The sequence below is a fragment of the Polyodon spathula genome, chromosome 5, assembly GCF_017654505.1.
Source record: "Polyodon spathula isolate WHYD16114869_AA chromosome 5, ASM1765450v1, whole genome shotgun sequence".
In the NCBI taxonomy this organism is placed as follows: Eukaryota; Metazoa; Chordata; class Actinopteri; order Acipenseriformes; family Polyodontidae; genus Polyodon; species Polyodon spathula.
In genome coordinates, this window is record NC_054538.1 from 28,889,188 (window position 1) to 28,910,437 (window position 21,250).

Here is a 21,250-nt window from a genome sequence, read left to right on the forward strand (position 1 = left end):
AATGGCAGTGAATGAATGATGATGATAGCAATTGCAATTGCAATTGCAGATTATTTATGACTGTGTAGGGCGCTTAGGGCCCAGAGGTCTCGTCGGCGGGTGCCCGACGGCTACCTGCACGAGGCCGGCATGGAATATAAGAACAGATACATGCATCCCAGTGCGGCAGAAATCTCCCCGAAATGACGAGGCCGCCAAACCATGAATGAATAATGAAAAATATTTTGCACTCTCCACAGTGGCACTCTACCACCTAACCCCCAAATATTGATCAATTGAAACAAGATAAGATTTTAACTTAACTGATGATATTGTGTGCATCTGAAAACAACAACTATGAATGTCAGAACCACTTAAACATTGATTATCTACAAGTGTGAAGTAACTCTGGAATGCAAATTAATACTACATGCAATTGAAACTGGTCACAAACTGAACTTGTTGAAATAAAAATCTTCATAAATATGCACTACAGTGTAGAAGATCAAGTGACAATATAAAACTGTGGTCTCCAGTTTAAATTATTGTAAATACATAATGTATACAGTGTAGCCACACATCAAATACAGTAAATTTCAATGCACAGAACGTGTTCTAGAACAGATATGGGTTACTAAGTTTGTTGGGGTTCAGAATGGGCAATCCAGATTCTCTATCAAATAAACAAATACGTATTCTAAACTGCTTGTTAGCAAAACCAAACAAACAAACACTTATTCATAAACTACTGAGCAGCTGTACGTATTACATCGAAACGGCAGCTGTGGTGCCAAGAGGTTCCTTTCCACTTACACTTGGCAGGAGTCAATAAGAACAAGTGCTGCTAATTATGCTCATTCACATTTTTTGCTGATAAGTCGAAGGACATGAGAATAAAATGTTAGCCATCACCTGGATTTAATTCTTACTACCTACTAAGTTTCTAAAGGACAGGTAAGTTTTTTTTTTTAAATCATACTCTAAACCAAACAATATTGTGCATTTAAGAAGCCAATTTTATGCTTACTAAGAAATATTACAGAAAAAAAAAAAAAAAAATAAATAAATAAATATATATATATATATATATATATATATATATATATATATATATATATATATATATATATATATATATATATTGCAATACGTAAAAGGATTTTGCCTTTACTAAAGAATTCTTGAAATACTGATTATGATTTACTCTGCTGAATTACCAGAATCCGGATTACCAGGCACTCAAAGTGCAGTTTTAACACTACTTACTGCCAAACTCCTTCTTGATTTCTGTGTTAGCAAACGGCAGTTCTGCCGACAGACTGTCCAAACAGGCTGCAGTTGGCTTCAGTTTCTTTTTTTTGCCTTTTGTTTTGGTCTTTTTCTTCTCTCTCTTTTCTTTTGGAGCATTTTCGATTTCTGAAGAATAAAGACGTTGTCATTGGAAAGTTAGAAAAAGATCAACAGAGGCTCAACTTTATTAGACTTTAATGGCGGAGGCCATAAACATTATTTTAATAGCCACAGTTCTATGAAACTGGATGTTAAATTATTATTATTAACATCTGGCTTGGTACATGAGCAGGAAAACAATATTCACTATTTGCGAGCATTTAAAAGTTCATAAAGAATCTACTGACAGTTTTTTTTTTTATTTTAAGCAAGAAATGATCAAAGAACACAACAACAAATGAATGATGTATGAATACAGTAACAGACCAAAGTATTGGCACCCTATACTTACGAAATAGAAGATACCAGAAAACACAATCCAGTACAAGCATAACTAACTAACTAACATAACTAACACTTGTAGTAGGCTACACCAAAGGGAATGGGTATAGGGCACTATCAAAGAAACATGGTATACCAACATCCTCAGTCAGTGCAATAATTAAGTACCACAGAACAAATTCAACTGAAGAGTTTAAAAGAACCGTACATCCAAAATTAGGGTACATGGGGTAGGAGATTCGTCCGATTCCTGTTCATATTCAACACTGCTGTTTTACTGAATTTTCTACAAAAGGGGTATGCACAATTATGCCTGGTGCACCTAAATCTTCAGTTAGTCACTGAGTGTTAGTCTTGGACGATTCTACAACTTACTGTACCCATAACTGTCTTTGTATGTCCACTTTGTTCAAAGGCTTCACTTAAATTTGTGCTGTGGTACTTCTTGATTATTGTGGATTGTGGTATTCCACATTTTCTTTGTTGCCATTGGCTTCTATTGCTTTTCTCAAACAGGAATCCAACTCCTTTGCCTTCACCACCATCTGCTATGTTGACAAAACATTTTTCTTCAACAGATGTTGGAAATAACTACCTTTGTTCTGGCGATTTTCTTTTTTAATGCAGCTTAATTACTGTGTAATAGTTTTATGTACTAGCGCCACTACTTTTGTCATGAACAAATATTTGAAAAATAAAGTTCCTTTTGGGTTTTTTGGTTTTGGTTTTCTTTACATAGTATTTGTTAAACAATTATAAATTGCATAGTTTGTATTTGTCATTAATTATTTGCTAATGTTCACTGCTGTAAATGCTTGTGTTTAATGTGTTTTCTTTCTTATATTAAGTCCAGGGGCAAATACTTTTCAGAAGTCACACCTAATCTTGTCTTACAATCAGGAAATAGAGTGTGTAGACTAGTGATATAAGGCTAACTCCTCTATATACAAGATACTTTCTGATTCAGAATGATCCAATACTGAAAGAAAGAATGAAAGCTGACTTCTCGTTTTCGTTTGCCACAAGGCTTAAAGATATGCTGGTGCTTCCCAAATCAACTGTCCAAACTGTCAAAGTAAATTAAACAAGAGGTGGAGAAAAAAAAAAAAAAAACACTAAATACAGGAGATCTCAATTATGCCTATTATTTCCCAAATCACCATTAACACATTACAACAAGATTTTGAATAACATACATAATACAATATATGTTAGGAGTCCTAAACAACTTTTTAACATTACGTTTGTTACCTCTGATTATCACCTACCTGGGATGCGTACTGTATAACAGAAGGAAATATAGTGGAGACGGGCATGCTGACATTCTCAATGCACCTTGGTTTCACCTGATAAGCACGTATACAGGCTGGCAACACATTTAACTGACTTAATTCCTCAAACAAGATATTGCGTGTCAGTGACATGCAACTCCCCAATGACATAAAGTACACATTTATGGGGGTCAGAATCATGAAAAGCAATGTAGGTTACCATGACCTACATGCACCTAACAAATTCCCAAGCACAACTTTGGTTACCAAAATATTATTAGCTCAGCCAATTAGTACAGTGGGACAAAAAACAGGTCACTGTGCCCTACATTCACAGAATGTGGGTTAACTTCTAGAAACAAGATCGTTTACTAGTTTATTGTGAAATCAACAGACTTCTCACCACCATCCAAGTGTTCTCTTGTATCAGCTTTCAAATCAGAAATTAATCTGTCTTCATCGGGGCTGGGACCTATAAGCACACCAGCGCTGGCTGCATTTCCTAGCTGCAAATGTTGCTGTCCGTCACATTCCATTCCAACGATAACAAGTTCACCAGAAAGTTTAGTCTTTGACTTCGAGCCAGCAACAGGCTGCAGGAATAAAGTTGGCTTTCTTCGAGGTGAAGTTTGTTGATGAATTGTCTCTAGAGGAATGTTTTTTTCGTAAAACCTAGACTTTGTTAAAGCAGCAATTATCTTTATTGTTTCAGAACGTAGTTGGTGAAACCGATTTAAAGTATTTTGGACACAATAATTGGGCTCCCTGCCCGATCCAGAAGGTTTATTGAAAAGTTTAGTCGACTCTGGGTTAGTTGTTGTTTGTTTTTCATTATGATTTTGAAACAAACCACTAGCACAAATACGACTATGACTATTACTAATACTACCACGGCTGTGGTTTGTCGCCTGCAAGTTCGCTTTTGTTTTTTCACTTTCTAAACGAGTGTTGCATAGTTCTTGTATTAAATGAAATGGTTCTTGCAAAGTCACTGCAATTCTGTTTATAGACGGGTTGCAAGACCAAGTCAAAAACAGTCCATTCCTTGTCAAGGTTGGATTCAATAATATGCACGTTTGCCTAGTTAAAACGCTACCTACACATTCAGATAACTTTCTTATTTTGAACCCGGTCATTGCATTGTTCAATGCTGCTGCCCCGAGGCCGTTTGAAAACAAGATAACATTAACAGATCTAAATGTCAACAGTATCAGAAAAACGGTAAAATACTATTGCCATAACAGGACCATGCAAAAAATAGAACACAACCCTACGCTGTAACTGCTCTCTCCGTACAAAGCGTTGCTTAGCTTTGGCACCTGGTAACCAACATACGGATACTCGAAGCGCTCAAAATAGCATTCTTTGCACAGAGGCGGTATTTCATCAGTTGTAGGTACTGGTGGTAGTGTTAGTTCTGTATCTAGTCGTAGTACAATCAGGTTTTCGCGAGAATTAGAAGTGCGGTTGCTAGGCTTTACATAACAAAAGCTTTGGTTCCACCGATTTTGCGTTATTTTTATTGAAATAATATGTTTGACATTCATTTTGTAGTACAAAGTTCGAGGTGATGTTTTAAAAACTGTTTTGCTATTTGTTGATGGTGGAAGATACCTCATGTTGGTTACCATCTCACAGTCATAATTCAATCTAATTGATGCAGCTTGGCTTGTGTCCTGTTTTATATACAAGCTTGAGCTTTTGGAAACCAGTACAGATTTATACCAATTCCCATATTGCTCTCCAACACCAGCTCTCCAGCAGTCGGTCGAATTTTCAGCACGGGATATGAGACAGTGCTGAGAGGTTGAGTAACCTGTTGTACTACCATTTGGTTATTGCCCTACAAAAAAATAAGTCACTGAAAAATGAATGGGTCCATGCCAGATTTTTTTTTTGGTCACAATATGTACGTTAACTGCACTTTCCGTCATTAAAAAAAAAAAGTAAAAGAAAGAATGGTCTCTCTGCTAATGTGGTTTTCAAGGCTGGGATATCACAAAACTATTTTTAACAGAAGGGCTAAAGCTTCCCTATTGACATGCTTGGAACAAACTCCTGGTGGTACTATATATATATATATATATATATATATAGTATATATATATATATTTATATATATATATAGATCACTATTTTTGAGAGCTGGGTAGTAATTAATTAATCTTTACTATAATAGTTATAATACTTAGTTAGTTTTAAAAAGTAACAAGTAACATAGTAAGATAACTTTGTCCTAGGATCTGTGTCAACTCCATCAGATTGTTTTAAAATTATGTTTAAATCGGGCAGAAATAGAGACGGATGTTCCAAGCATCCTTTCTGCACTTCCTGTGTTTTGTTTTATATCTTTCATGACCTTTTAAGTATTTTATTTTTAATTAATAAATTTTAATATGCGATAATAACAAAATCTGTACTTAAACACAAACTTAAGCACGGCAAGAGCTGTATGGAATTGTGAATCAAATGTGGCATTACGCCTTCTACGGTTTAGAATGCTTGAGGAAAGGATATCGGCTTGATAAACCCATCCTTCTTATGAGACGTAAAACTGAGGTCCTATTGTATGTGACTGTAGCAGCAGTCTCTGTAGGTCTCTTTGATAAAAGCGCCCGTTAAATGACTTATTATTATTATTATTATTATTATTATTATTATTATTATTATTATTATTATAATAATAATAATAATAATAATATACACGCTATTAGCAGACCTACGTCTGCTCTACAGCAGGGCTACTCAACTCTGGTTCTGGAGTGCCGCTGTCCCTCCTGGTCTTTGTTCTAACTGTACACTAAATTGATAATTGGACCAATTAAGCTTGTAGTAAGCACTTCATTGGTCCAGCTAAGTAATTTAGGGTACAGTTGGAACAAAAACCAGGAGGGACAGCGGCCCTCCAGGACCAGGCCTGAATAGCCCTGATACAGACTGCTTCTGCCAGAAGCTGTATCATACCAGTGCATATATAGGGTACTGCTGCCTTAACCTTTTACACTATATATATATATATATATATATATATATATATTATAACACATTGTTTTATAAATCTATAATTTCTATGTCACTGTCCTTTATGTAAATAATAAACAACTCAGTTTTGAGTACCAGAAAATACAATATTTTATTATGAAACACATTTAAACGATTATTTAGATAAGCGTGTATTACTCACATTGTACTGTTATCCTCAAAATGTACATTTGTCAGCTCTAATGGCAAGCATTGCTTATCCTTCACTTACTGTGGTTACTACTTTATGCTGTTAGAAATTATTACACAAAATAGCATACAGGTAAATTGTTTTATAATATAATAGAATATAGTGACCTATCCCACACAGTTTCAGGATTTACGTATTAATGAAACAATATCCCTCCATTTCTTGGCTTGGAGAGTGAAAAATACAAGCTTGTCATGTTTGGATTTATCTCGGGCTAAAGACAAAGGGTGAAAAGATTATCAAGAAGGCAAGACTGAACTAAAATAAATCTTTTGATCTCTAAATGGTTACAGCATATTAGAGGACTGAAATGTAAACATAATGAGTGCAGTTTTTCTTTCGTCTGAGTGAGATGCATGAAAAGAGTTTTGATGGTGGGAAGCCCTAATTAGTGTTCATCAGTAAAGGTTATACTTAGGCAAGATGAAGGGAAAAAACAAAGTTGTCTCAATTCTGTGTTAAAGGACTGATAATCTTTCATTCATATATACTTGCTTTCCTCTTGGCACAAACAACATTATTACTGGTCCCCCATTTCCTATACTGAATATCATTAATACCTACATGCAAGAAATAAATCTACAACATACTTTATTTTAAAAAATCTGTAGTTTTACAAAAGACTGACAGAGGGATATGTCTGTTTTTTTTTTACTTCTGTCTATTTATAACAATTTGTACAATTTTTATTCTTAATGTGCATTAAAACAATCCACAAAAATCCCTTTCTATTCTATGCAACTGATTTCAAGAAATTCTAAGATTTTATTTTCATGCATTGACTTAGTGATGCAAGTATCTGCATATGTGTCATAGGTGTCATTAAATGTAGACCACGTATTATTTTTGTTTTGTTGATGGGTTTTTTTTTTAAATACTATTACTTATTAGCAACGCAAATAGGATGCAAAGATTGTGGTGACCATGAATATACAGTATTTACTTGAGTCATAAATGAACTATTAGTTTTCCTAAGTCTTACACATTAAGTGAAAAGAAAAGTTAGGAAACTAACTAATATGTCTGATACCCTTTTTTTTTTTTTTTTTCTAAATCCTCATCTGCAGTACACAGTACAGCCTGAAGCTACGCCCTCTGTTTAAATAGTGCCTCTGTTGTTGGTGGGAAACAAAAAGGTAGGGGACCTCAAAGGTTTGTTTCTGTTTCAATAACATGACACCTTTGTTTTTGTTCCAGTAATGCGAAACTTCTGCAGTTTCTTTCAGGTATTGCAAAGGAAAACACCCTTTTTGTCTGAGCAACGCTGTATTTTTTTGGGGGGGGGGGTATGTGATCTGGAGGCTTACAGGAAGAGAAGCAGCACTTAGGAAAGAGTTTGACTTTACTTTGCATTTCAGTGTCTTGCAACTTGTCTTTGAGGAAGTTACAAGATTCTGTGTGACCGATAAAAGATGTTCTGGTAAGACTTTTAAGCTTTTGTTTTGTTAATTTTCCAAAGGTGTTCTTCTTATTGTTCTTCTTATTGTCTCTTCTGTCATGCCTTTTGGATCAGTTACCACACTTTCTTTACCAATTCATCAGTAGTGATATGCAGATATTCCATTATGGAATAGCATGCAAGTAAAGATTATCTAGTAATACCGGTACTAAAAACAGTTAAGCCAGACATACATATGTGCATTTGTCAAAAAGTTTTCATAATTTTCATATAATATTACAATGGGAGAGTCTCACACTAGTTAGGCAGGTGTGCACCTGCTGACCTGCTCTAGAGCAGAGGTTCTCAACACCATCATGTTTTTGTTTTAACCAGGTTTTTTTCCCAGTTTCTGGAGGACATACAGGATAACGATAACTGTAGATACAGACTGGTTGCAGGTTAGGCTGTCCATAAGTCCCTGGTTGAAACAAAAACCTGGAATGTTAGGGGTCCAAAGAACTGGAGTTGAAAGCAATGGCCTAGAGGGACTAATTATCCTCAAGTTTTTCTTATTAAATTACAGCAAAATAGGGCCTAGGTTACGAATTTGCAATTTGATGTTTTTATGATTTATGCAGATGTCTTCCTGGATGCAGTATGTTTCATTGTGCTATAAACCTAGGGTTCTATGATACATTTCTATTAAGTAAACCTTCCGTCCTGTCAGATAATGTCTAATAATATGTTTTAATACAATAAATATATACAAATATAGTTTTATTCTAATAACTGTACGATTCTGATTCTTAACCTCTTATACTTTCCAACCAGAATAAATAGTTTTAATGCATAATTAAAATTCAGAAGTATTAGTAAATTAAGATTAGTAGTTTTGTATCTTCAAAACAGGTATCTAACCTACACAGGTACACAGGTAGGCATGTTAACACTATGTAAAAACCGTGGGTACCAATGGTACAGCATGTAAACTGCAAAATTATAATTTTATTTGCGGACTGTCCTTGGATTCAGTAGCCCTAGTGCAGTACAGTAGTGCTCCCCCTTTATAGCGCTGTAGTCAGGAGCCATAACTCGAACCGGCGATGTCCAGGCTATAGGGTGCATCCTGCACTCACGGAGAACAGTATTTCTAAAGTGTAAACTCTTGAGCTTCACTTTCACCAGCAGTAATATTTTTGAAGACGTGAATTCTTACTCCATAATACAATTAATATTACTACATTAAACACATGTGCTTGATACATTTACTAAGTAGGTCTAACAGTATTATTCCAGTTGCTACAGCTGAGGGTCACTATTTAGTTAATACTAAGAATGGGGTATTTTTCATTGTCTGCAAGGATGTATGAACTCTAGAATTGATAATATTTTCAGTTGGTAGTTGAATGTTTTCAGTTGTATCAGTAAGCCAACAAGTATTCAAAGCATGATGTTTTGATCTCAGTATTTACCAGTATGTTTACACCCACAGGAAATGCATGCTTTAGAATGTGGTGGGTTGTGCTTTTTAGTCTGAAAAAGCATTTGTGGGTAGGTAACATTAAGATAATTAGCCCATCGGACTTGTTGTGCTGCATTGCTTCCATCAACTTAACATCAGAACACACACCTGATCAGACAAATGCACAACCAAAACTACTGCAAGTAATCTTGCTCTTCTAAAGAATTATTAAAACATATTTTTTTAAGATGAATGATTAATATCATAGCCACGATTAACATGGTTAATACAAATTCATTTGGAAAAAGTACCAGTGACAAAGCGAAAATAGGAACTCTAAACAAGCAACTATAGTTTATTGAAGTTATCTTGAGTGTGTGCTATAGTAGGCTATTCATGCATCGAGGAACAGAAGCGTTCAACAAACACCTTATATCAGAGAGACCAGGGCTGCTTGTAACAGGTGTAAGTTAAAATTATTTCCTTTTCTGTTGAACATTATTTGCTTGAATTCCTTTATTCAGTTTGGAATATGCAATAGCTATAAGCTATATGCAAACTCGATCCAACGATCTATCAGCTATAAAATCATTTGATCTGCAGCAAAGGTAACAAGAGGCACACATTTATTTATAGTGTTGTATCTGATTAAGATCAAAGGACAGAACGATTCTCAGCACCATAAAACAGATAGGGGGCAGTAATAATGTAGGCAAGAAAATATATTTTAAACTTGAACAGAGTTGTGTAAACTTGAAGAGAGGGCATGTTTATATTCATGGTTGCCAAGTATGCATGGTTACAGTGTTTATAAATAAAGCTGTTGTGGTATTTCTCTGTGAAAAGATTATACAAATTACATTATTTGTAATGCTTGGTTAAGTGACAGTGTTGCAATGTGCCAATAACCTTAGCAGGTGCCAGGAATCAGACCACCTGGTATCGTTTGAAAATTGCCTACAATACTGCAGCAGAGTCAGGTGAGACTTATTACTGGTTGGCTGTCACTTGTAATCAATCAGTTCAAAGGACGTTATTGCTGGAACCTGCTTTTTAGTTACACATCTCTACACAATAGTTACACAAAACTGGAGTGGCTGCAGGACAAGTTGGATTTCATTCAAACAGGTGCAATTGCAGATATTGACCCTCCGTCAAAAGCCCTCCATATATATATATATATATATATATATATATATATATATATATATATATATATATATATATATATATATATATATATATACATATACATATACTGCTGTGCAAAATTCTTAGACTCTTAGACATGTTGCATTTTTCTACTCTGATGCATTATGTGCATCAACAATTTATTCAAAGCCTCCACTAGTGTTTTCTGTTATTATAACAACCTTGACTTGCATAAAGGAGGAAAAACAATGAGTGAAATAGTTCTCATTACTTGATTTTTCAGGTGTGGTATCTGAAGCATAATCAACAAATATAGAGAAGGAATAGGAATAAGAATAGAAAGAAGACAAGTGTTGAACTGATAACAGAACTGGCAGAAGGCACAGCTGTCATTGTTCATCTATTAACAGTCCAAAGCACCTTTGACTGTTGTTCCTTAGTCCAATATACAGTGCCATGAAAAAGTATTTGCCCCCTGTCTGATTTTCTGCATTTTTGCATATTTTTCACGTTGAATTTGGTCAGATCTTTTTGTGGGTTGTCGTAGTATGTAGACAGACTCTGAGAGAAAAAAATGACACCAAAGTTTGGTGCTTCTTTCATTTGTTTGGTGTGCAAGGTAATCAAACATGCAATCTTCAGGTGTGAAAAAGTTATTGCCCCCCTAGTTAACCCAATTAAATGGATAATTAGGGTCAGCTTTTTGAATACTTTGGTTAACAATCAGGCCTGATTTGGGCCAGCCCTGCCCAATATAAATCTGACTAATTTTGACCCTTACCATCAGAGTGAAGTTGTCAGCACACAGGTTCTAGAGGCACATCATGAGACGATCAAAAGAAATTCCTGAAGACCTCCGGAAAAAAAAAGTTATTAATGCCTATCAGTCTGGAAAGGGTTACAAAGCCATTTCTAAGGCTCTGGGGCTCCACCAAACCACAGTCAGAGCCATATTGTCCAAATGGAGAAAGTTTGGGACAGTAGTGAATCTTCTCAGGAGTGGCCATCCTGCCAAAACTTCTCCAAGAGCAAGGCATAAAATCATTCAGGAAGTCACAAAGAACCCAAGAACAACATCCAGGGATCTGCAGGCCTCTCTCGCCTTAGCTAAGGTCTGTGTTCATGACTCCACCATCAGAAAGACAAAAATGGGTTTCATGGCAGAGTAGCAAGGTGGAACCCACTGCTCACTAAGAAGAACATGAATGCTCGTCTCAAGTTTGCCAGAAAGCACCTGGATGATCCTCAAGAGTTCTGAAATAATGTTCTATGGACAGATGAGACAAAAGTGCAACATTTTGGCCAACATGGGCCCCGTTATGTCTGACGAAAACCAAACACTGCATTCCACAGTAAGAACCTCATACCAATGGTCAAGCATGGTGATGGTAGTGTCAGGACCTGGACGTCTTACCGTCATTGAAGGAACCATGAATTCTGCTCTGTATCAGAGAATTCTACAGGAGAGTATCAGGCCATCCGTCCATGAGCTGAAGCTGAAGCTCATCTGGGTCATGCAGCAAGACAATGAGCCAAAACGTACAAGCAAGTCTACATCAGAATGTTTGAAGAACAATACATTTTTTAATGGTCTAGTCAAAGTCCAGACCTAAACCCCATTGAGATGTTGTGGCAGGATCTGAATCGAGCAGTTTATGCTTGAAAACCCACAAATGTCATTTAGCTGAAGCAGTTCTGCTTGAAGGAGTGGGCCAAAATTCCTCCATGGCGCTGTGTGAGACCGATCAATAACTACAGGAAGCATTTGGTTGCAGTTATTGCTGCTGAAGGTGGCGTAACCAGTTATTGAGTCTAAGGGAGTGATTACTTTTTCGCATGGGGGTATTGGGTGTTGCATAACTTTCTTTAATAAATAAATGAAATAAGTATCAAAATGTTGTGTTATTTGTTCACTCAGGGTCCCTTTTTATCTAATATTAGACTTTGGTTGAAGATCTGATAACATTCAGTGACAAATATGCAAAAATGCAGAAAATCAGACGGGGCAAATACTTTTTCACGGCACTGTATGAGTATATATATATATATAAAATTTAGTTGCACACAATGAAAGGGCCAAAAACATAGAGATGGACCATAGTTCTTTTTGTTTAGAAATCATGCTTTATATCACACCATAACTGTCACATGTGTAAGGCTGCTAAATCCCTAGGTTACTGTACAAACTGGCTTAAGGGTGCAAAAGTCACAACTGTAACACCTCCTTCATCATCCCATTGCCAACATGCTTGTATTAATGGTTTCTGTACTAAGAGTTAACTGTACTGTTACCAAATTGTTTATTAAATGCAATAAATAACCATTAATACAGATGTGGTGGTGTGTTTGTTTGTTCCCTGAATAGACAGCAAGCCACATACTGTATAATGGATTTATTTGGTTCTGTTTTGGTATCAGCAGGCCAGATGGTACACTGTATTAATTCTTTTTACTAATCTCTTAAGAAATCCGTACAGCAATGCTCTGGGAATTAACTAGGGACTTCACTGCAGGGTGGTTTAGAAGATGAATTATATCCTGGTAAAACCTGTATATATAATATGCTAATCAGATAATTTCATTTTTTTTTTTTTGTTGTTGTTGTCAATCTTGTATTGACGCCTGTTGTTTCTGGAAGTTTCAGTGTCATTTATTAAAAAAAAAAAATAGAGAGTTTGGAGTTAAGTTTACCACATAAATAATATTTCTATTAATGATTTTGTCTTTCTTCTTTTTTTAACTCCAAAATACTATGATGGACTCAATGGCCTCAAATACTTTTGGGAACTGGAACCCCTGCTTTTGGTAAGTTTATACTTCAAGCTTTTACACTTTGCACATTGTTATCAGTTAAACTGACAAGGATTAGTATGATGAAAATGTTTTTAAAGAGCCTCTTGTTTGCTTTTGAATGGAAAGCATACCTGCTTTCTAACCCATCAGTTTAAGATTATATGCCATCTGTGATCTTAGACAAATATGGCCGCATAATCTGATGGGCCTGATATAAATATTTTGATAAAAGCCTTTTATATTGACTTAATATGTGTTTTTAATGAACAATCAAACTACTGAGATGTTGATAAAGGTGAAAAAATTAACTACATGTATGGTTCTTAACATTAAAAAAGCCAGGGTCTGTTGCCATTATACATCCCTGTGTCTGTATATTTTAACTGATCGGAGTGTGTCTGCGCTTGAGTTACAACAAACAGCAGCTATTGTGAGTTTGAGTTTTAACAGCTGGCCTTGGTTATATATATATTCAGTACTGGGAAACGTATGCTATGTTTTGCTTTGTTTTGTTTTTTTGTTGACTCTGTAGTTGCTGAACATTGATACAGTATTGGTTTCATGTTTTCCAACAAACTTCTTTGTTTTTAATCTTGGAATCTTACCAGTCCAGTTTTGCTAGCCATTTATAATGTGTTATTAACAGTCTCTTGTAAATTGGATCTTAGATCTCTTAAATTAAACAATGCAAATTGTAACTGATAGGATATATATGCACAGGGTAATGGATAATAAACACAATTATATTAGGTTAATTCTGAAAAACATAACTGTATCAGCATGATTAAAGGGTTGTGTGTCCTGGGTAGTATAGGCACTAGTTGTTGTTAATTCCCATAGCTACATAGGGGTTAAAACTGGACTATAGAACTTAGGTCCTGGGTAGTATAGGCAGTAGTTACTGTTTTTATTTGTATTTTGGAAGGCCTCTGTTTTTAGCCTCTGTAAAGCTTGATTCAGCCCCTCTGTGTCATGGTTTCTCTATGAATTGGGTAACGAAATCCTACTTGCCCAGAAAAAATATTACCAGGTGCTGCTGCGCAGTAACTAATGCTCAATGAGAGTCATAGTTATCAAGATAGAAAAAGTACCAATGACATTGCATGGCTCTGTAAAAGAAACAACAGTATTGTAAAAATGGAAGCAACCACTGCATTAATAATGAAGAGTGCCTTGTTCTATTCTAAAGCAGTAATTCATACCCAACTATTGATTCAAACTGTCTGCAGCATTGTAATGGATATGGGATATGGCAGGATACTGTTAATGGCTGGTATGTGTGCACTTGCTTCCTTTCAATATAACAGTTAACACTGTTGTTTGCAACACGTGAGTTATAACTAAATACTAACGTAATGTTTGATTTGTAAAATACAAACAGTGCAGTAAGTGTTATATTGATCACAGGTGCATTAATTTTTGGAGCTAAGACAGACAAAAAAGCAGCAGTTGTCTGTTTGTTTTTGTAGCGAGCAAATTAATCTACCTGCATTCTAGTTTAAGAGAAATGTGCAGACAAAAAAGAGATTTTCCTGAAATATTATTATTATTATTATTATTTATTTATTTATTTTTTTTTAAACAGCAAGACATATTGTAAATGAAGATAGATTAAGCTGAATAAACTGCCAGTCTTTCTGAAACTAACTGATATTTAAAAATGGTTATTTGCATGTGACATGAAATTGTTTAGGTCTGTGCAGGGTCCTACAAATGGCATGTCAGCAGTTGAAAGTGTCAGAACGGCCATAGATTTCCCAAAAAGATTGGTTATATATACATGATAACAGTAGATTTCTTCAGTGTCCATTACAGATCTAGTTCTAGCTTCTATAGAGAAACGGCTTTAGATATAATCGATTTAAATATGGAGAACACACTAAAACAAAGTAGTAATAATAGCGATAGTAAATTTACACCACTGGTCCCTCCAAAATTCAGCAATTCCACAATCGCGGAAAAAATCACAGAATTTACTCTCTTTCGCAAAATTTCAATTTTTTTTTGCAAACCCCTCCCCACAAAAATTCAAAACATTTGCCCCCTACTATCATTATACATGTGACTAGAGTGCATACACACTATTTACAGTGGCTCTCAAAAGTATTCACCCCCCTTGGACTTTTCCACATTTTATTGTGTTACAACATGGAATCAAAATGGATTTAATTAGGAGTTTTTGCCAATGATCAACACAAAAAAGTCCATAATGTCAAAGTGAAAAATAAAATCTTCACATTGTTCTAAATTAATTACAATTATAAAACAGAAAATAATTGATTGCATAAGTATTCACCCCCTTTACTACGACACACCTAAATAAACCTTGTCTTTAGAAGTCACAGAATTAGTTGAATGGAGTCCACTTGTGTGCAACTGAGGTGTTTCACATGATTTCAGGTTAAATACACCTGTCTCTGGGAGGTCCCACAGTTGGTTAGTACATTTCCTAACAAAAATTACATCATGAAGACGAAGGAACATTCAAAGCAAATCCGGAATAAGGTTCTTCAAAAGCACCAATCAGGGGTAGGATATAAGAACATTTCCAAGGCATTGAATGGGGTCTTTATGGGAGAGTGGCAAAAAGAAAGCCATTGTTGAAAAATATAACTTTTTGGCCTCAACCCTAAGCGCTATGTTTGGCGCAAGCCTAACACTGCACATCATCCTGAGAACACCATCTCTACCGTGAAGCATGGTGGTGGCAACATCATGCTGTGGGGATGCGTCTCTGAGTCAGGGCCTGGAAAGCTTGTGAAAATGGAGGGCAAAATGAATGCAGCAAAGTACAGAGAACTCCTGGAGGAAAACTTGCTGAAGTCTGCAAGAGACCTGGGACTTGTGAGAAGATTCATCTTCTAGCAGGACAAAGACCTCAAATATACATCCAAAGCCACACTGGAGTGGCTTAAAAACAAAAAGGTCAATGTCCTGGAGTGGCCTAGTCAAAGCCCTGACCTCAATCCAATTGAGAATATGTGGAAAGAGTTGAAAACTGCTGTTCACCAAAGGTCCCCATCCAACTTGATGGAGCTTGAGTAATTTTGTACAGAAGAATGGGCAAAAATTGCAGTGTCCAGATGTGCAAAGCTGGTTTACAGACTTATCCAAATAGACTCATGGCTGTAATTGCTGCCAAAAGTGCCTCTACCAAATACTGACTCAAGGTGGTGAATACTTATCCAATCAATTATTTTCTGTTTAGTACTTGTAATTAATTTAGAACAATTTGTAGATTTTATTTTTCACTTTGACATTATGGACTTTTTTTGTGCTGATCAGTGGCAAAAACTCTTAAATCCATTTTGATTCCATGTTGTAACACAGTAAAATGTGGAAAATTTCAAGGGGGGTGAATACTTTTGAGAGCCACTGTATATAGTGAGAAGTGTGGCAGGGTTTCAGTGTGAGCTTTAGTGCAGCCATGGAAAGATTCCTAAGGCCATCGTGAACTATGGAAACAAATCTAAATTAGCACGGACTATAACGGCAAAAGATAGGGCACAAATGAAAAATACAAATCCAGTATTTCCAGTCCAGCAGATTGGTACAGATTTCTGAAGGAAATGTGGGTTTTATGGTAAAAGCACCAAATTTTGCAGATGTATACTTTGACCTACTTAACAAAGACTTTTACTGATGATTGGTTTGTAAATCACATATTGATCACTGTTTTTGGTTATAAAGCAGGCAATTAGTATAACATATGCTGTTAATCATTCTGATGCATGATTTAAAAATATTGTAATCATAACTAATCCTTGAGCCCAAAGGCTTTTTACCCAGATGTACACAAGGAGGGGGTTTAAGTTGTGGACAAGCCTCTTATATAAGTTTGCTCAATTAATATAGTGCTTAATATGTCTGGATAGCTATTTCAGTTCCTAAAGAAACATACATTTATTGAGTATGTGTTTGATAAAATGATTATTGTGAAAGGATCTTTAGCATAATCGAGGGCTTTGAACCAGAGGGGCGTAAGTGACATTTTCATAACTTTACAGCACAGCAAAAATAAGATATTGATTGTTTATGTTCAATTGCCATTTATCAGTACATGCACAATATAAGTATAATTTTGAAGAAAATTAAAGAGTTTAAAATATTTTTGAATTTGAAATGTCAAAAAGTAAGAATAGCACCAGAAATTTTACTTAAAAGTTAGGTTTTCCATAATAACACACTGAAATAAATACCCATTACAGAAGTGTGAATTTCTAGTTTTTCTAGTTAACTACTAGTTTTCTAGTATTTCTATTCCAGACTTGTTTTTTCTTCAGTTTAATAACAATTAATAAATCAATATGTATCTTTAAAATATAAACGTTCATTGCTTGAATCCTCAATTTAACTGAGTAAAATATCCACAAAAGTTAGATATTGTTTCACACAAAGCTTTATTTTACAGCTTTTTTCAGCGATTTTGACTCGTCTGCTGTGACTCAGTCCTCCCGCAATGCAACACTCAGAGCCAGGAGGGCGCAGGTGTGCTGGTTACGCCCTCCTGGCACTAAGTTTACCTTGATTTTGCAGTTTGTGATTTCAGTTAGGTCCTTTTGGCACTAGATAGATCTCATCAAGAGCTTTAATTTGATATATAATGTGCCATTTTGACAAAAATGTCACTTACGAGGGAATGTGTTTGAAGATGTTACACCAGCTTTTGAAGCTCTGAGCAATGTCACAATACCATAAAGGAATGGATACCTTTGCTAGAAAGGTATGTCATAGTTATGTATGACAGAGAAAGCACATGCACAAGTGTAAAAGAGCTCTTTACAAACAATGGCAGGTCAATTGATACAATTCCTCCAACTGCTGCAGCTTTACCTCAGCACACTAAAAGAGCTGCATACCAGGCTGGACACTATTGGGGACAGACATTGGTGCCTTCTCCTCGGATGCCTTGCCCAGATGAATGGGGATGGATGAGAGGACCAGCACAGATGTGGGAGCCTTTATGGACTACATTTCCACAAGCATCTGAATCCTGCCTCAAACTGTCAAAGTGTGGATGCAAAGTGGATAAGGGATGTAGAGGGCAGTATGAATGTATGAGAGCACAGGTGTTGTGTACAGCACTGTAAATGTTGAAGACATTGTGAACGTGATAAGCATTGGAAGAACAAAACAGAATTCTAGAATTACATTTCAAATATTGTACATAAAAACAAACTCTGTTCCTGAGTTCCTATCAATCTGTCACAATGGTCAGTCAAGTACATAAATTATGTTAAAAACCAAGGGGTAAAAACCAAAGTGGATAATTGCCATAGGGTCGCATGTGAGGTTTTGAGATTTTCAAGAGAGTCAATGTGGAAGAAAGATACACTGTAGCTTTTTATTTACTCTTTGTGTAATTCTGGAGCAATAATTACGTGAAATATGGAAAGTGCTCTCAAATTATTGACCATAATCATTATTTTTCAGATCTGCAATGGTCATATTGAAAACATTAACCTTTTAAATAATAATAATAAAAAAAGATGGTATACGTTGCATTATTTGTAATGCTTGGTTAAGTGACAGTGTTGCCAATAACCTTAGCAGGTGCCAGGAATCAGACCACCTGGTATGGTTTGAAAATTGCCTACAATACTGCAGCAGAGTCAGGTGAGACTTATCACTAGTTATCATTATCATTGTTCTGTTACTCCTATGTGAAAGAAAAGAGGAAATCAATTAGGACTCTGCTTGTACTGCCTATGTTTCAGGTCCTGAAATATGTCCTTCTAATTATATATGGAAACACACATGTTTTTTGTACATGGTGTAGTAAAATGAATGATCAGAAAGGAAGGGGGCGGTGAACTATATTAGATATTATCCTATTACTTGGGATGATTTAACATTTTTGTGAAAATGCATTTTTTTAAATCGTTACTTTCCTGTTTGTTTTGTGGTATGTGATAGTGTCACTAAAGAAACAAACATGCTAGTTTATCAGCCAATCACTGTCGCCTCTCACTGTTTCCAAGCGATTTCCATTTATATTTGTGCTGTCTTGATGTGGATACGTTTTAAAATTACAACATTTTGGTGAACAACAAATGTTTCTAAAAATATACTGTTACATTTGTACAAAATGCTCCAAGCCTTGCACACATTTGTAAAACAGTGCATTTGTAAAATGTGCCAATGCTAATTTAATCCCAGTGCACCACTACAATCTTATTCTGTTTTTTGGGGTTTTTTTGAACAAGGAAACTCTAGTTATTTTATTGTATGTGTTTTTTCTTCTTCTTTGATTTCCATAAAAATATGGCAAACATGTTTGTTCTGTTTTTTTTCTTCAGAATTTAGCAATGTGATTTAATAAAAAAAAAAACCTAACAAACTAACAAACTGTGACTTTTTCTTATTTATTTATACTCATTAACACTGTTTCTCAATAAAAAGTAATTTGCTGCAGAATTATGCAGAAAAAAAAACAACAACTATTTTCTCATTGCAGATTTTAGGAAATTCTGCAGATTTCCATGGGGATTAACTAGAGAGTAACCATTATTCCAATTAAGGCATCAATTAGCCACCAGAGAGAACCCATGGAGTTAGAACCCATGGAGATAGATTTGAAAACAAAAATATGCACCATACGCATTTTTTAAATTTATTTATTGTCTTCCAGCTTGCCATGCATGTTCATTTTTCTTGACTTTTTCACATGTAAACTGCAGTTACTCTGCCAGGTTAGTTTATTCAATTGGTACAAACATCAGTACAGTTTACATTAATTTAACTTCACTGTAACATCAATGTGTATGCACGATATAGACAGCAAGTTAATATCCATGCAATAACAACTGCTGTTTTTCAATAGTTAACCAATTAACCCGCCTCATTCTACAGAGGTAGGTTTGCGACAATACTCTGCAGTGCACAAGTGTATGTATGTGTTACATATGGCACGTGTTTCCCTTTTTTAGCTAGGCTAAATCTGTTCCACATTCCACAATTGCAATACTGATAATGGATAGGTAGTGGGCGCTATTTCTACTTGATCGTTCAAACTGCAATGTGTCTTCATTCTCAGTTGAGTATTATGTCAACCAATGATAGGTGTGGCACTGCATAACAAACAGTACCTTTAACCATTTACAAGTCAGAATATATTTTAAAGCGACAGTTTAGACCAATAAACGCGTACAATGGCTGAGGAGGATGGACTGAATATGTTTTTGGGGCTGGGTTCCGTTGAGTAAGGTTACCTCCCAGACAGATTTGGTCTGGGAATTTCAATTTCAAATTGAGATTGAACGAGAGATTGAGATTGAATCGTTACCTTACGGCAAACTTCTTTTAAGTGCAAATTTCAGGTAAGTGACATGATGCATGTTGTTACTTTATATATATATATATATATATATATATATATATATATATATATATATATATATATATCTATATATATGAAAAAGTGAAAAAGATACAAAAAACGTTGGGGTAATTAAATATAACTCATCATGCCATTTGGATACTGTATTTGGTAACGTGTTTGCAGTGGTAGTGCGGAACATTGCATTTTAGTAGAACAAGTAGAACTAACTTTTTTTTAAGGTTTTGCATTTTAAGAATATCCTGCATAGCTGTTTTGCATGTATATTATTCGCATTATTAAATTAATCTCTCAAGTGTGTAATACTGGGAATCATTTTCATTAATCATACATGCACCAATACTAAAGTACTAGTACAGCATTTGTCCATACTCTCCATCCTCACCGTCAGCACTGTACTGTGGTGTCAACAGCGATTGTTTCTCTGTGTAGGCTAGCACCACTTGTCAGACAGTGTATGGTTATTTGCTACCACGCTAATGTTTAAGCAATGATCATGTGCATACTATAATAAAATAATACAATAAAAATAACGTTCTGCCTTACAGTAGTTAGAATTTGGACACGCTCTTAGTACATCGCGTGGAGCTCTGTGTTAATAATAATACTGTACTTATAATTTAATTGACCTGTAACTTGCACGCTCAAGAAACATACTTCCTGTACTGCTATATTACCAAAATTCTGAGCATTTATTTAGTCATGTTTGTAACTTGACATGGTCATTATATTTTATATTGTTTATCTGTGATCTGTTTCATATTTTCTTGGGGGGGGGGGAGAGAGAGAGAGAGAGAGAGAGAGAGAGAGAGAGAGAGAGAGAGAGAGAGAGAGAGAGAGAGAGAGAGAGAGAGAATTCCAATAACAATAATTTAAAAAAAGACCTTAACTTAAAGAACAAATACACCGA

The 21,250-nt window shown here is 35.4% G+C and overlaps 2 protein-coding genes and 1 long non-coding RNA gene across 10 annotated transcripts in view; 2 read left to right on the forward strand and 1 right to left on the reverse strand.

Annotated features, from left to right (window-relative positions):
• LOC121315806 overlaps positions 1 to 4,259 on the reverse strand; it is a 51,940-nt gene extending 47,681 nt beyond the window's left edge. The window contains exons 1-2 of the mRNA XM_041250248.1: positions 3,385 to 4,259; positions 1,246 to 1,395 (exon numbers count right to left, since the gene is read on the reverse strand). Of these exons, the coding sequence (XP_041106182.1) occupies positions 1,246 to 1,395; positions 3,385 to 4,117 (883 nt within the window). The 5' untranslated portion in view covers positions 4,118 to 4,259. The remainder of the gene's footprint in view (positions 1 to 1,245; positions 1,396 to 3,384) is intronic.
• Positions 810 to 19,181, forward strand: LOC121315810. Of its 2 annotated transcripts, none has more exons than XR_005950322.1 (4): positions 810 to 933; positions 7,281 to 7,349; positions 7,572 to 7,633; positions 17,840 to 19,181. It is a non-coding gene; the product is annotated as an uncharacterized LOC121315810 (long non-coding RNA). The 2 variants fall into 2 exon arrangements; XR_005950321.1 differs by lacking the exon at positions 17,840 to 19,181 and adding an exon at positions 9,971 to 10,139.
• A 1,036-nt stretch (positions 19,182 to 20,217) lies between these two features.
• The window catches only part of LOC121315805 (protein 4.1-like), a 117,023-nt gene continuing 115,990 nt past the window's right edge, over positions 20,218 to 21,250 (forward strand). For 3 of the 7 annotated variants that reach the window (XM_041250244.1, XM_041250247.1, XM_041250243.1), the window contains exon 1: positions 20,219 to 20,320. The gene's annotated coding sequence lies outside the window, so the exon portion shown is untranslated. Of the gene's footprint in view, positions 20,321 to 21,250 lie in introns of all 7 variants that reach the window. The other 4 variants (XM_041250238.1, XM_041250242.1, XM_041250245.1 and 1 more) reach the window with 2 other exon arrangements.